This window comes from Spermophilus citellus, assembly GCF_964194105.1.
Source record: "Spermophilus citellus genome assembly, chromosome: 13".
Lineage (NCBI taxonomy): Eukaryota > Metazoa > Chordata > Mammalia > Rodentia > Sciuridae > Spermophilus > Spermophilus citellus.
In genome coordinates this window covers 96,659,482-96,675,618 of record NC_138193.1, presented here as the reverse complement: position 1 = coordinate 96,675,618, position 16,137 = coordinate 96,659,482, and the positions used below count along the sequence as shown (strand labels likewise).

Sequence of the window (16,137 nt, the reverse complement as noted above, 5' to 3'; positions counted from 1 at the left end):
TTTTGAGTAAAACATAGCTACACACAAAATCTATAAAGCTTAATATTATTTTCAGAAAAACATTTAAAACAAATTCTAGAACCTCTGTATCAAAGGAATTTCATAGTTATGTATCACTGAGTATAAATTTGATACATTTAAATATCAGAATTTTCTACTTCCACAGACAACTGACTGTAACACCAAACAAAGTCATGAGGATATGGACTATTAATATGAGATACAGCTGAATGAAAAGGTTTAGAATAATCACTGTCTTAAAAGTTTATTTTCGGGCTGGGGCTGTAGTTCAGTGGCAGAGCACTTGCCTTGCATATGTGAGGCACTGGGTTCAATCCTCAGCACCACATAAAAATAAATAAAATAAAAGCATGCTGTCCATCTACAACTACAAAATAAACAAATAAATAAATAAATAAAATTTAAAAAAGCTTATTTTCTCCTGACAACATCTGATGGGTCTCTCTGAAGTACTAGGGAGATTATTGGAAATACTGGAGCAGAATTATAGTTTCAGTCTATAAAAAACAGTATGACTTCTAAGGAAGAGGTTTTATTCTAATTCTTTCTTTTGAAGAATTTTATTTCTAGAAGTAATAGACCTGTTTTAATACTAAATCCCAAGTGTAGTGTACTCCAAACTGGGCAGATTGTGGCTCCTGATTATGTTCTAAGATTTCCCTAACCAAATAGGAAAGGCCATACCTGAATAACTTTCCTTGCTTCTGGGTACCTTCACAGTCCAAGTCCTACCAGTGTGGCCATCTTTAATATAAGACAGAGCTAAAACCTTCAACTTACTCACAACTAAGGAAGAGAACATCTCCCAAAGGTGTTTGTACCTAAATTAACTTTGCCAAAAGTCCTGTCCTTCTGAAAGGAAATATCATTTTCCGCATTCAGTAACTTAACACATATATAAATGTTAGAGGGCATGTAGGTCTACAGTATGTTAAGTAACTCCAGACACTATATACAAAATTCCTGATTCAAAGGAGTTTTGAGTAAATAGTAAATTAACATTAGTTCATACTCATGGAATAATTCCTTATAGTGAAAAGGAATATTTCATATAACTGATTGTTTCCTTAAGATACTTTAAAAGCAGACCAAAACCTAACAAAACTTTTCTCTTTCAAAAGATAAAAATAATACCCCTGCAGTGGCTTCAAACTGCAGTATTTTTATTTCATTCTAAGAAAAAGGCAGAAGCTTCATGTAACTACAAATTATAAAAAAGAAAGAATACAGATGATTTTAATAATTATTTCTCTGGAGTTACTCCACCTTACCTTGGCTTGAAATTCCATAAAGTTCTTCTCTGAACATTGTTTCCTGTCTAAAAACTAAAAATCACAACTATGTTTTAAGTTTCTCTACTTTAAGTTAGTTTTAATACTGGACTGAATTTCAAAGTTCTATTCTCTGTTCTTATTTAAAGGCATACATTATTCAAGAGAGTTTCTATTGATTTTCAACTACAAGTATCAGTTTTGCTGTCAGAACTCTTTATTTTTGTACATAAAAGGAAGTGGGTTTTGATACTATCTCAGTGTTCTTCCTGTCTTACAATGCATTTGAAATAAAGTGATGTCAGATTAAGAATAAACCCTAAGTAAGAAAAAGGAATAGGCACAATAAATTTGCTTTCCCTTTGTTGATAACTGCAACTGATTTAGAACTGCCTTGCTGCATCTGTCACTGCTGGCTACAGATTGTAAGGTCTGTCACTTTAATTTCTTACTGGAGTACAAAAACATTCATAAATATGTAACATCTTACTGTAATCCAAGAATAAATAATGAGTACTAGGGCTGGGGTTGTAGCTCAGTGGTAGAGCACTTCCCTAGCATATATGAGGCACTGGGTTCAATTCTCAGCACCACATATAAATAAAGGTACACTGACAACTAAAAAAAATATTTAAAAAATAATAATAATGCAATGATTTCTAGGGGGGAAATAAATCAAAAACAGCTCAAAAATAATTTTGAACTTGATATTTGCCTTGTTGTTCAAGTCTATTATTATGCAGTGTAGAGCACAGGTTATGCTACTCAAATCTACCTACCAAGATACTTACCATAATAGGGTTCCATTTCTTAGATCTTTCTGTATCTTAATACATTTACCTCAAACTCTTAAAGATACAATGATTTTGTTCACAGCTTACTAAACCTCCTTTAATACTGATTTTCCTATTCCCAATTCCATCCAAAAAATATGATTCTTAGTAACTGTTTCCGTTGCCCAATGACTTAGTTGGCTCCTAATCTTCGATCTACAATTTCCAAACTTAAAAAGTTAAAACTGGGGAGAAGAGATGAAATGAAAACACCCTTTACAGTTTGGGCTTTATACTTCCAAAAACGAGGACTAGAAAATCCCAAACCATACCTCTTTCACTACTGGCAGGGATAACTTAAAATTATACATCAAGGATTATGCTCCGAGGCCTCAATTTGTCTTGCTTTCATTCCATTTTTCCTTAACAAGTGAGGTCTGGATGGCTCTCCAAATGGTTGTGGTCTTTAAAGTAAAATACTTTGATTACAAAGTTTGCCTGCATTGCACATATAATATCTAAGCCAGAGCCAGAGAGCACATATGAGGACACCAATTATCTTAATTCTCTTCAGGAAAAACACACACATTAACAGTGATGGTAATTTATCAGAATTACTTTTTTTTTTTTTTTTTTGGGCAGGGGGTGGGGGTACCAGGGATTAAACTCAGGGGCACTCAACTACTGAGCCATATCCCCATTCCTATTTTGTATTTTATTTATAGACAGGGTCTCACTGAGTTGCTTAGCACCTCAGCCTCCTGAGCCACTGGGATTATAGTCGTATGCCAGTGAGTCTAGCTTAGAACTGTTTCTTGATATAGGCCCATTAACAGTGCTGAAAGCACTTCAAATTAATGAGCCTAGTATTTTGGGAAATATAATCTTAGCTACTAGATTCAAAGATGGCTCACCTATCACTCAAATCTAAGAGGATCTTCAAGCCAAGGAAAATCTTGAATGTCTATTTTACTCAGGAATATCAGTATCTTTGTAAATGATTCAAGAGTTGACTTAAAATTTGCCTTGCTATATACAGCTAAATTAAATATTGGGGTAAAAAAAAAAAAGGATTTACCCTCTAACAGAGTAACTGGAAGGAACAGGTAATAAAATGTGTCCTTAATTGGAATATCTCTTCCAGTGAAGCTGCTGCAAAGCAGACATTATTCCCTCAAGAAAGCTTTCTGGGTGAGCTATCAAGTAGACACCAAACATGAGGAGAGCAAAGACAAGCAGACTAAATTTAGTGTTTGCTGGTAAAAATAAAAAGTATTCTTTTCCTACTAGAGAGTGAAGTGTTACACCAGTAGGTGCTCAAAGTTTAGAACTGAAGATTACAGCATGTTTTATAAGTCTTAAAAACAAAAAAGCTATGAATGGTTAACCACCGTGAGAGCAAAACCAGATAACACTTATAGTTTTATGGATGGTATCCAACATTTAGCTATTTAAATTAAAAATTCAGTTTCTAGCTGACCATGGTGGCACATACTTGTGATCTCAGCAATTTGGGAGGCTAAGGCAGGAGGATCACAAGTTCCAGGTCAGCCTAAGCATGTTAGGGAAGCCATAAGCAACTTAGTGAGACCCTGTCTAGAAAAAAATAAAAAGGCTGGATATGTAGCTAAGTGGTAAAGTATCTCTGGGTTCAAAAAATAAAATCATGCTAGGCATGATGATGCACACCTCTAATCTCAGCGGCTCAGGAGGCTAAAATAGGAGGATTAAGAATTTAAAAGCCAGCCTCAGGGCTGGGTTTGTGGCTCAGCGGTAGAGCGCTCGTCTCGCACGCACGGGACCCTGGGTTCGATCCTCAGCACCATGTAAAAAATAAATGAGTGAAATAAAGGTATTTTGTCCAATTATAAAATAAATATTAAAAAAAAAGCCAGCCTCAGTAAAAGCTGGCACTAAACAACTCAGTGAGACCCTGTATCTAAATAAAAGATACAAAATAGGGCTGGGGATGTGGATGTGGCTCAGTGGTCAAGTGACCCTGAGTTCAATCCCCAGTACAAAATAAATAAATAAATAAATAAATTAAAATCAGTTTCTAATTGGATATCCACATACCAAAAAATGAATAAGACACAGACCTCACACTCTTCACAAAAATTAACTCAAAATGGATCACAGACCTAAAAACAAAACTCAAAATTATAAAAGATAATAGAAAAAAAATCTATGTGACCCCAAGTTTGATGATGATGAATTTTAAATACGAGACCAAAGATACCATCCATAAAACAAAGGATGGATAAGCTAGCCTGCATTCAAATGAAAAACTTATACTCTATGAAAACAAACTGCAGGAAACTAAAAAGTACACAGTTTTGGAGAAAACACATGCAAAAGACTGCTGCTGGGTATGGTGGCTCATGCCTATAATCCCAGTGGCCTGTGAGTCTGAGGCAGGAGGATCGCAAATTTAAAGTCAGCCTCAACAACTTAGTGAGGCCCCAAACAACTTAGTGAGACCTCATCTCAAAAAATAAAATGTGGCTCCTGGTTAAGCAACTCTGCATTCAATCCCTTAACCAAAAAATAAAACAAACAAACAAAAAAAGGGTCTACTACTCAAAAAAAAAAAAACAAAAAAAACCTCTTCAAGTTCACTAACAAAAATCCTGATAAAAAATAGGTCAAAGACCTGAATAGACATCTTACCAAAGAATATATACAGAGGGCAAATAAAAACACAAAAGATGTTCCACATTACGTGTTATTAGAGAAATGCAAATTAAAACATGAGATACCACTATTCACCTAATAGAATGGCCAAAATCCAGATCACTGACACCACCAAATGCTGGTGAGGCTGAAAAGCAATAGGAACTCCTATTCACTGCTGATGGGAATGCAAAACGGTACAATCACTTTGATAGACACTTTGGCAGTTTATGAAAATAAACAATACTTTTACCATATGATCTATTAATCATACTCCTTGATAATTACCCAAAGGAATTGAAAACTTATACCCCCACAAAAACTGCATATAGTTTTATTTGTAACTGCAACCTGATATGTTCAGTTGGAAAAGGGATAAACTATGCTAAAAAGAAATGAACCATTGAGCTATGAAAAGACAGGGAGGAATCTAAAATGCATAATACTAAATCAAAGAAGCCAATCTGACAATGACATTCTAGAAAGGGTAAAAACTTTGTAAACGGTAGAAAGAGTGGTGAATATTAGGGGCTATCAGGGAGAGAGGGTTGAAGACATGGAGCACAGAAGAGTTTTTAGGACAATTAAACTATTCTATATACTTTAATGGTGAATACATGTCTTTTTATACATTATTTTCTAAAGCCCCTTAGAATGTATACCACTAAGAGTGAATTCTAATGCCAGCGTAGGTTTATCATCTGTAAAAAAATGTACCAGTCTTGTGGGAGATCTTGAAAGTGGGCAAAACAATGCATACATGGGGGTGGGGAGTTTTTTTATTTGTTTTTGTTTTAAGCACTGGTGATTTAACCCAGGGGCACTTTGCCACTGAGCTACATCCCCAGCACTTTTTATTTTAAAACAGGGTCTCAATAAGTTGCTGAAGTTGGCCTTGAGTTTCTTATCTTCCCACCTCAGCCTCCCAAGTCCCTGGGATGACAGGTGTGTGCCATTGTGCCTGGCTCTCCACTGAGTTCTTCTTGGAACCTAAACCTGGCCCCCAAAAGAAAGTATTTTTAAAAAATATTCCTCATACTAGAAATAACAAGTCCATGAGGCTAGTGGCCACTGTGTTGTACTAGACAGTATAGATAGAAACATTTCCATCACTGCAGGAAACTAATGGAGAGTACTGATCTAGAGGAAAGAGTAAGAGACTGGGTGTGGGAAAAGAGTAATTACTAACAAGAATGTTTGTCCTATAGCATGCAATACTTTATTGAAGGATCAGGTAGATTTACCTTTCCTTTTCCACCTGCTCTTTTTCCCCTCTTTGTTGCTGCCACCGTCACTGCTGCTGCTGCTGTTCTCAGAACTCTGGGAATCTGACTGACCATCACTGCTTTCTTCTGAACCTTCTGATAGCTCTTTCACCCCATCCGGCACATCTTTCTGAAAATGTAGGCATCCAATTAGGATTAATTATTACCATTTTCACAAACAGGCATTAAATTTCTGATATGCAATGTTGCAACTTAGTTGCACTAATTTTTAGTATTATAAAACAAAACAGCAGATTAAGCAAAGTTATCTGATTTCTTGCCATCTCCCTTTTTGGCTCAAATAAGTTAATGTTTCTATTTACATCCAAAGATAAAAATTATACAAAATAGTCATGAGCAGGCACAGTACACAGGCTAAATTTAGACAGAAATTAGGTAGATCTAAGTCCAGGTAAATGATAAAATATTCAGAATAAAAAAAAAACTATTTAATAACTATTTTGTTAAATATATGTACAATTGTGTGTTTTTGTGTTCACCACCATGTATTCTGAATTCTATTACAGAATTAGCTTCTGGATAGCAAGAGATAGTATATTACTTTAATCATATTGGTTCTTGAATATAGGCTAATAAGTGCCAAGGGTCAAACAGAAAAAAATAATTTTTAAAAATAATTTTATCAGGGCTGGGGTTGTGGCTCAGCGATAGAGCACTTGCCTTGTACCTGTGAGGCATTGGGTTTGGTCCTCAGCACCACGTAAAAATAAATAAAGGGAAAAAATCATATCAAGTCTTTTTGGTTTCAGCATTTAATAAAGAGAATGCTAATCAGAAAAGATAAGTGTCAGCTGAGTATGTGAGAGAGAATAATGTGGTTATAAGATCAAGGACAAGATGGGGATAGGAAAGATAGTAGAATGAATTGGACATTATTATCCTATGTGCATACATGAGTACATGACCGGTGTGATTCTATATCATGTATAACCAGAAGAATGAGAAGTTATATTCCATTTATGCACGATGTGTCAAAGTACATTCATGTCATGTATAACTAATTAGAATGACAACAACAACAAAAAGATCAAGGACAAGGAAAACAAAGATATTCTATCTTTATTTTCTCTTAACTGTTAAGCCTTGGTCAAAGACTCAACCTCTTGTAACTTAATCTCTATAAGGTATAAAAATACCTACCTTAAAAGATCACTTGGAAATTATAAGAGCTCAATAAATATTAGTTACTAGGTATTTATGTACTAAAAAACATATATATGTATAAATCAACAAACTACTGAAAGTTATTTCTAAGATATAAGACTACGGATTTTCACCCACTAATATTTCATCTTCCCACATAATTTGGTTTTGTAATCAAATAATTCTGACAGACACAAGACATGACCCCTCTAAGACATAATTGGCATCCATGACATTATATCCAAGATCGTATAAACTCTAATCTAGGAAGAAACAGTTATGTTCCACTTAAATTTTATGCCCTGAGCCATTTCTCTCTAAGCCATCTTTTATGTTATACACTTTCTTAAAATACAGACCCCATAATTTTCTATTCTTTCCTTCAAAATGCAGGACAGCTTTTATAGAGTTAGTTGCCAGCCAGACATCTTGACCTGAAGGTTCAACAAGTATCTGAAATACAAATATAATTATCTTCTTTTTGTAAAAAACTTGTGATCCCTCTGGGATCAACTGCTCATGTCCCAAATCTTAGCATCTTTTCACACACACCCGCTTTAACCCACTCCAAATACAAAACATTCTATTTCTCTAATGTCCCTTGCTTTCATCTCTTTCACCATTGTCTTTCTTTAGGGTCTGAGTTTGTCCAGACAACTATAACCAGTTTTTTTTCCTGCTTTGCTCTGAAAAGTATCCTACTTGAATTATCTTCTTAAACACAGATTTGATCAAGCCATTCTCCTATAAAACCTATGCCATCTATTCAGCACACAAACACACATATACACACATATGCCAAACTACTCAGTCAGGTTCAAAGGCCTCAAAAGTTTGATCTCCACCTATTTTTACTATACGTTGAAGACTCCTTACCACAGAAGCTCATACACAGATTATGGTCTAACTACTCCAAGTTTCACTACTTTCAAGTCCATTCTGAATCTTATCTGTACCTTTGCTTGGGCTATTCTCATGTCCATAAAGCCCTCACTACCATTATTTATCTGTCCAAAGTCCAATTAAAATCTTACAAGTTAATAACAACAACTTTCTGGATCTCTTTATTTGAACACTTTTTTCACTTAATTTTCACAATACTTTACAGCACATTACATTTTTTTTTGAACATACATTTATTTCAATAACTACAATGTGAGCTTCAGAGATCAAGACTACAGTTTATCTTTTTATAACTTCCATTTTTTTTAGCATAGAAGCCACATTTTTTTAGAATATTGATTTTTCTGTTGTAGTGGACACAATACCTTTATTTTATTTATTTTTTATGTGGCACCGAGGATTGAACCCAGGGCCTCGCACATGCTAAGTGAGTGTTCTACCACTGAGCTACAACCCCAGCACCAGAAGCCATATTTTGATAAAATAAATACATTATTTGGTCTGTGACCATGGTTCCTGACATAGAGCTCCCAAACTCTTGCAATTTCCTGAGAAATACTGGCAGTACAAGAATCTTTTATTCTGAAATTTGGTCTTGGACCCCAGTTCCTAACAGAGCTCATAAGACTTCTGTAACTTCTTTAGTGATAGGAATGTCTGACACAGCTCCCAAGTTTCTTGGACTCTCCCGGGTAATGGTAGCATCTTTTGTTCTAATGAGATGATTCTGGTTTTTGGTTTGTTTTTGTTTTGGGGGTACCAGGGGTTCAACGCAAGAGTGCTTTACTACTGAGCTACATCCCTAGTCCTTTTTAAAGTATTTTATTTAGAGACAAGGTCTGAGTTGCTAAGGGTCTTCCTAAATTGCTGAGGCTGGCTTTGAACTCATGATCCTCGTGCCTTAGCCTCCTGAGCTACTGGGATTACATGAGCCACCTTGCCTGGCCTCATAAGATAATTCTTGATGGGACCCCGGACAGTCTCTGTCAAGGGAGCCAACCAACTATGTAATGAGAAAGCTGGAACTTTCAGACAAAATCTCCCAGGAAGAGAGAAGGGTTGGAGATTGAGATGATTACCAATGGCCAATGAAATAAACCTCCATAAAAACCCAAAAGGCCTGAAGTTCATATGAACTTCTGGAGAATTCATGGAAGTTCTGTCCCTTCTCCCACACCTCAGTCTATGCAACTTTTCCATCTGACTATTCATCTGTATCCTTCTTATTATCTTTTAAAATAAATGGGTAAATTAAAATGTTTCCAAACTTATGCCATCTTAGCAAATTAAATGAATCCAAGGAAAGACTCATAAGAACCCCAATTACAAGTGTTATATCAAAAGTACAGGCCACAACTTAGAACACATAACTAGGATTTGAAGTTGGAGGAATGGGCGGGAGGTGGGTGGTCAGTCTGACAGTTTATGAACTGAGCGAAATGAGGGGGTGCACCCCAGTTGGTGTATGATGGAAAACTGCTTTGTGTGTGGGGAAAGAAACCACCACACACTGGATGACAGAAATATACTGAGTATAATAAATTAGGGAAGATCTAAAACAGCTAAGAAATCAAAGAAAAGCAGAAAGTTCCATATAGTGAATAAAGTCCTATAACACTAGTAAGTTAATCGCAGTACACAAAAAAGAAGGTATTACAGGGAGGTTAGATATTTTTAATAATAATGGGCTATATACAACTATGGAACTTGTGATGACTTTAGTTCAGTGCAAAAAAGTAGAGAGGGACAGAGTTCCACACATAAAAACACAGTCACTGACTTCCAACCATTAATTTTTCATTTGCTGGTAAACCTCCTGTAGAAAATAATTCTTCTCCTCAATTCACCTGCCTGTTGCAGGTTTAATCTCAACCCCACATTAAACCAATACGAAGAACCTATGGATTTGGTAAAAGCCATTCAGGTATGGTCACATGGGCTAGGCCAAACTAATTAAGGCAAGTTCAAATTAAGTGGGAGGTTTTGGCTGTAGTTCCTGGACTCTTCTCCCTCCAAAATTAGAGACTGCAGAGTAGGGACTAGGAGTGAAGTCATAAATGATGTGAAAAGTCTGACTGAAAATGAAGCCAAAAGGAAGTGGCGTGACCAAGTCCTGATGATGTCATTTAAGCACCAGGATCTAGCCTGAGCTTCCCTAGATTTTCAGTTGCATGAACTAATAAATTCTCTTCTTATTGAAGCTCATTTGAAGTGGTTTTCCTATTTGTAAGCAGAAGGATATTGGTAAGTAAAGGTTCCTTTTCTCACTGTTGAAACTAGACATTAGCCAGCTTATTATGGTAAAAAGAGCATGGTTTGGGAGTTAAGTCAATTCTGGGTTCATATTCTGATTCTGAAATTAACTGGCTAACACCTGTCAAGAAAATTCAGTCTTCAGAACTTTGGTTTTCTCCATTACAAAAAAGAAATAAGTGTGATTGTAGTGTACAGTTAAATAAAAGTAATGTAAAGCATCTATGCAGTATGCTCTATGGTAAAACCCAATTATCACTGAAATGTTGTACAGTTCTTTTAAAGAATCACTGGGAGCTGGGCATCAGTGCACACAATAGCCTCAGGAAGCGGAGGTAGGAGAGGATCTCTTGAGGAGTTTGAAATTAGCCTGAGAATTGTAATAAGACCCCATAAAAAAAAAAAGTCATCATCTTTTCAATAAAGAAAAAATTCTTTTGAAGAATTACTGGGCACAGAGGCACACAACAGTAATCCATGTAACTCAGGAGGCTGAGGCAATAACAATTTAGGCCCTAAGCAACTTAGACCCTGTCTCAAAATAAAACATAAAAAGGGCTGGGGCTATGTAGCTCAGTGGTAAAGAGTCCCTGAGTTCAATCTCCAGTACCTGCCCCCATCCCAGAAAATTATAAAGAATAAAGTTGTTTGTCTGATCTATCTATAGACAGTTACAGATTAGTAAAAATAAATAGATACATAAATAAATAAGTAAGTATTGGGAATGGGGGCTGATACAGTATGTACATAGCATAAATAAGGCCCTGGGTTGAACCCCCAGCAACAACAATTATATATATTTGGTACAGTTTGAAAATATTACCTCCCATTGAAAATAAGTTCTTCAAAAACAGAATTCTGCCTCTACGGCTCAAATATTATTTATATACTGCTGCTTGCTGTTTAATTAAAAATTAGCCCCCAACACAAATATTTACCTTTAAAGTATATACTCCCATTCTACCTGGAACTTTATAGAAGATACCCTCTTCACCTCGGGAGTTTGTGTGGAGCATTGCATTCAGGCAGGCAAGAGGGGAAGTCCCACTGCAAAACAAAAAGATGATGAACACAGTGATGACTTCCTATCTCTGGAAAATATTCTATGTAACACCAATTTGATTTTTTAATTGGTTAATACTCCTTTGATTTAAACATGTTTTATTAGCCTATCAATCTAGAAAGAGGCTATCATGAAGAAAATGGATATAAAAATCATTCTCATATATGTAAAGAAAAAAATAATTCCTCAGTCCCAATCACTATCTAACATTTAAGTCAAGAAAAATACAGAAGTATCACAAATACATTTTGTAAACATTCTATCTTATTTTGCACAAACTTTACAAATGTGTAACAAAAAATAGGGAACACACACACAGGTTCAAATAAACAATATTTATCCTCTTGCATATTGCTATATCAAATTAAATCTGATCTGTGAAGCTAATATACTGCCATGATTTATTATATGTAAACCTATAATAAGATCATTAAACACAAATAGGCTTCTGAATTATTTTGCATGAAGCAACTTGAATAAATATATATTAATTCTCATTTTCTAGAATTTTAGGTACATAATAATCATCTCAAACAACATATTATTTTCCTTTCCAACCATAATCAGACTTTACTTTCCCGTTCCTAACAAAATAAAGTATAAGAAAAATTTCTGATAGGCACTATTGGTTTGTCTTTCCTTTTTACTGTCCTTTCTTTTTTTTTTTTTTTTATTGGTTGTTCACAACTTTACAAAGCTCTTGACATATCCTATTTCATACATTAGATTGAAGTGGGTTATGAACCCACAATTTTACCCCAAATGCAGATTGCAGAATCACGTCGGTTACACATCCAAAATTTTACATAATGCCCTATTAGTAATTATTGTATTCTGCTACCTTTCCTATCCCCTACTATCCCCCCTCCCCTCCCCTCCCCTCCCATCTTCTCTCTCTACCCCATCTACTGTAATTCATTTCTCTCCTTGTTTATTTTCCCATTCCTCTCACAACCTCTTATATGTAATTTTGTATAGCAATGAGGGTCTCCCTTCATTTCCATGCAATTTCCCTTTTCTCTCCCTTTCACTCCCATCTCATGTCTCTGTTTAATGTTACTCTTTTCTTCCTACTCTTCCTCCCTGCTCTGTTCATAGTTGCTCTCATTATATCAAAGACATTTGGTATTTGTTTTTTAGGGATTGGCTAGCTTCACTAAGCATAATCTGCTCTAGTGCCATCCATTTCCCTGCAAATTCTATGATTTTTGTCATTTTTTATTGCTGCATAGTACTCCATAGTATATAGATGCCACATTTTTTTTATCCATTCATCTATTGAAGGGCATCTGGGTTGGTTCCACAGTCTAGCTATTGTGAATTGTGCTGCTATGAACATCGATGTGGCAGTATCCCTGTAGCATGCTCTTTTAAGGTCTTCAGGGAATAGTCCGAGAAGGGCAATAGCAGGGTCAAATGGTGGTTCCATTCCCAGCTTTCCCAGGAATCTCCAAACTGCTTTCCAAATTGGCCGCACCAATTTGCAGTCCCACCAGCAATGTACAAGTGTACCCTTTTCTCCACATCCTCGCCAGCACTTGTTGTTGTTTGACTTCATAGTGGCTGCCAATCTTACTGGAGTGAGATGGTATCTTAGGGTGGTTTTGATTTGCATTTCTCTGACTGCTAGAGATGGTGAGCATTTTTTCATGTACTTGTTGATTGATTGTATGTCCTCCTCTGAGAAGTGTCTGTTCAGGTCCTTGGCCCATTTGTTGATTGGGTTATTTGTTATCTTATTGTCTAATTTTTTGAGTTCTTTGTATACTCTGGATATTAGGGCTCTATCTGAAGTGTGAGGAGTAAAAATTTGTTCCCAGGATGTAGGCTCCCTATTTACCTCTCTTATTGTTTCTCTTGCTGAGAAAAAACTTTTCAGTTTAATTAAGTCCCATTTGTTGATTCTTGTTATTAACTCTTGTGCTATGGGTGTCCTATTAAGGAATTTGGAGCCCGACCCCACAATATGTAGATCGGACCCAACTTTTTCTTCTATCAGACACAGAGTCTCTGATTTGATATCAAGCTCCTTGATCCATTTTGAGTTAACTTTTGTGCATGGCGAGAGAAAGGGATTCAGTTTCATTTTGTTGCATATGGATTTCCAGTTTTCCCAACACCATTTGTTGAAGATGCTATCCTTCCTCCATTGCATGCTTTTAGCCCCTTTATCAAATATAAGATAGTTGTAACTTTGTGGATTAGTCTCTGTGTCCTCTATTCTATACCATTGGTCCACCCGCCTGTTTTGGTACCAGTACCATGCTGTTTTTGTCACTATTGCTCTGTAATATAGTTTGAAATCTGGTATCGCTATACCGCCTGATTCACACTTCCTGCTTAGAATTGCTTTTGCTATTCTGGGTCTTTTACTTTTCCATATGAATTTCATGATTGCTTTATCTATTTCTACAAGAAATGCCGTTGGGATTTTGATTGGCATTGCATTAAACCTATAGAGAACTTTTGGTAATATCGCCATTTTGATGATGTTAGTTCTGCCTATCCATGAACAGGGTATATTTTTCCATCTTCTAAGATCTTCTTCTACTTCTCTCTTTAGGGTTCTGTAGTTTTCACTGTATAAATCTTTCACCTCTTTTGTTAGATTGATTCCCAAGTATTTTATTTTTTTTGAGGATATTGTGAATGGAGTGTTTTTCCTCATTTCCATTTCAGAAGTTTTGTCGCTGATATACAGAAATGCCTTTGATTTATGCGTGTTGATTTTATATCCTGCCACTTTGCTGAATTCATTTATTAGTTCTAGTAGTTTCTTTGTAGACCCTTTTGGGTCTTCTAGGTATAGAATCATGTCATCTGCAAATAGTGATAATTTAAGTTCTTCTTTTCCAATTTTTATGTCTTTAATTTCTTTCGTCTGTCTAATTGCTCTGGCCAGTGTTTCGAGAACTATATTGAATAGAAGTGGTGATAGAGGGCATCCCTGTCTTGTTCCGGATTTTAGAGGGAATGCCTTCAACTTTTGTCCATTCAGAATGATGCTAGCCTGAGGCTTAGCATAGATAGCTTTTACAATGTCAAGGTAAGTTCCTGTTATCCCTAGTTTTTCTAATGTTTTTTACTGTCCTTTCATCAAGAAAATGACACTAACATTTTACCACTAAAGCCTAACGTTGATTTTTTTTTCTGGTCAGTTGCTTGAATATTAAGAAAAAGAAAAGAGAATTATACACAAGGTGCATTTTAAAATATAAACCACATGGAATCACTCGTATTAAAGAGCATAGTATAAAATATCAGATTGACTAGCAAAAAACTGAATAAAATAATTGAAAATCAAGAAATTAGATGATGTTAAAATAAAAGCTTTAAATAAGAACAGTTTTAAAACAGAAAACAAAAATAGTAAAAAATTGTTAAAAGTAAGCACAAGGGCTGTAGTATTTAAAGGTAGTGCTATCAATTCACGATAGCAAGATTGTGGAACCAACCTAGATGCCCTTCAATAGATGAATGGAAAAAAAAATGTGGCATTTATACACAATGGAGTATTACTCTGCATTAAAAAATGACAAAATCATAGAATTTGGAGGGAAATGGATGGCATTAGAGCAGATTATGCTAAGTGAAGCTAGCCAATCCTTAAAAAAACAAATGCCAAATGACTTCTTTGATATAAGGGGAGTAACCAAGGACAGGGTAGAGACGAAGAGCTTGAGAAGAAGATTAACATTAAACAGGGATGAGAGGTGGGAGGGAAAGGGAATGAGAAGGGAAACTGCATGGAAATGGAAGGTGTTCCTCAGGGTTATACAAAATTACATATAAGAGGAAAGGAGGGGTAAGAGAAGAATAATACAAGTGGAAGAAATGATTTACAGTAGAGGGGGTAGAGAGAGAAAAGGGGAGGGTAGAGGAGGGAAGGGGAGGGGAGGGGAGGGGAAGGGGGATAGTAGAGAATAGGATAGACAGCAGAATACATCAGACACTAGAATGGCAATATGTAAATCAATGGAAGTGTAACTGATGTGATACAGCAATCTGTATACGGGGTAAAAATGGGAGTTCATAACCCACTTGAATCAAACTGTGAAATATGATATATTAAGAACTATGTAATGTTTTGAATGACCAACAATAAAAAAAATTTAAAAAAAATGACTTAGAATGGGAACATAGCTATTTTTTTCCTCATTTGCATTTGCAGAGCCCAGCAAAATATAGGCTCTTAAGTATTTTTGTTGTTGTTGTTGGCAACAGATTCTTCCAAATTAATTAAAAAATAAAACCCCTGGAATTTGGAGTAGTAATAGGTGACCAAGGAAAAGAAAGAATTTTAGACACAAAGGCATTAGATTGTCTAGTGGGTTAAGTTTCATCAATCTCTAGGGAGAAAGATAAATACTGAGTTAAAAAATCATTGTGCCCTTTTTCTTAAAGATCAACTTGTGATTAAAAATTGGCTGCTTGGTTCAATCAGGTAGCACAGGTTTCCTCCTCACTAAAGATTACTGACTTTTTTTGATCCTGTAAACAAGTGGTTTTTTCTTTTTTTTTTTTTGGCTGCTGGGGAAAGACAGATCATTTTTAAAATAAGCCAAAAGAAGTCTGATTCCCCACTCGTGTCCCCAGAATAAGACTCTGTTTACCATTAATTTTCATAAGAATAAACAAGTTGTAATGTTTTGAGTGTACCAGAGGTAAATAAAACCAAACCAAAGTACCAAATAAATTGGTGGAAAGATGCCTTCGTATTTCACAGCAATTAGCTGGATGATTGGTTATTG

General features: G+C 35.6%; 1 protein-coding gene across 7 annotated transcripts in view; it reads right to left on the bottom strand.

Annotated features, from left to right (window-relative positions):
* ASXL2 (ASXL transcriptional regulator 2) overlaps positions 1 to 16,137 on the bottom strand; it is a 138,436-nt gene that overhangs the window by 48,773 nt on the left and 73,526 nt on the right. For 6 of the 7 annotated variants that reach the window (XM_081265365.1, XM_081265368.1, XM_081265366.1 and 3 more), the window contains 2 exons: positions 11,262 to 11,370; positions 5,983 to 6,133 (listed from right to left, as the gene is read on the bottom strand). In XM_081265365.1, the coding sequence (XP_081121491.1) occupies positions 5,983 to 6,133; positions 11,262 to 11,370 (260 nt within the window). Of the gene's footprint in view, positions 1 to 5,982; positions 6,134 to 11,261; positions 11,371 to 16,137 lie in introns of those variants that run through there. The other variant, XM_081265370.1, reaches the window with a different exon arrangement.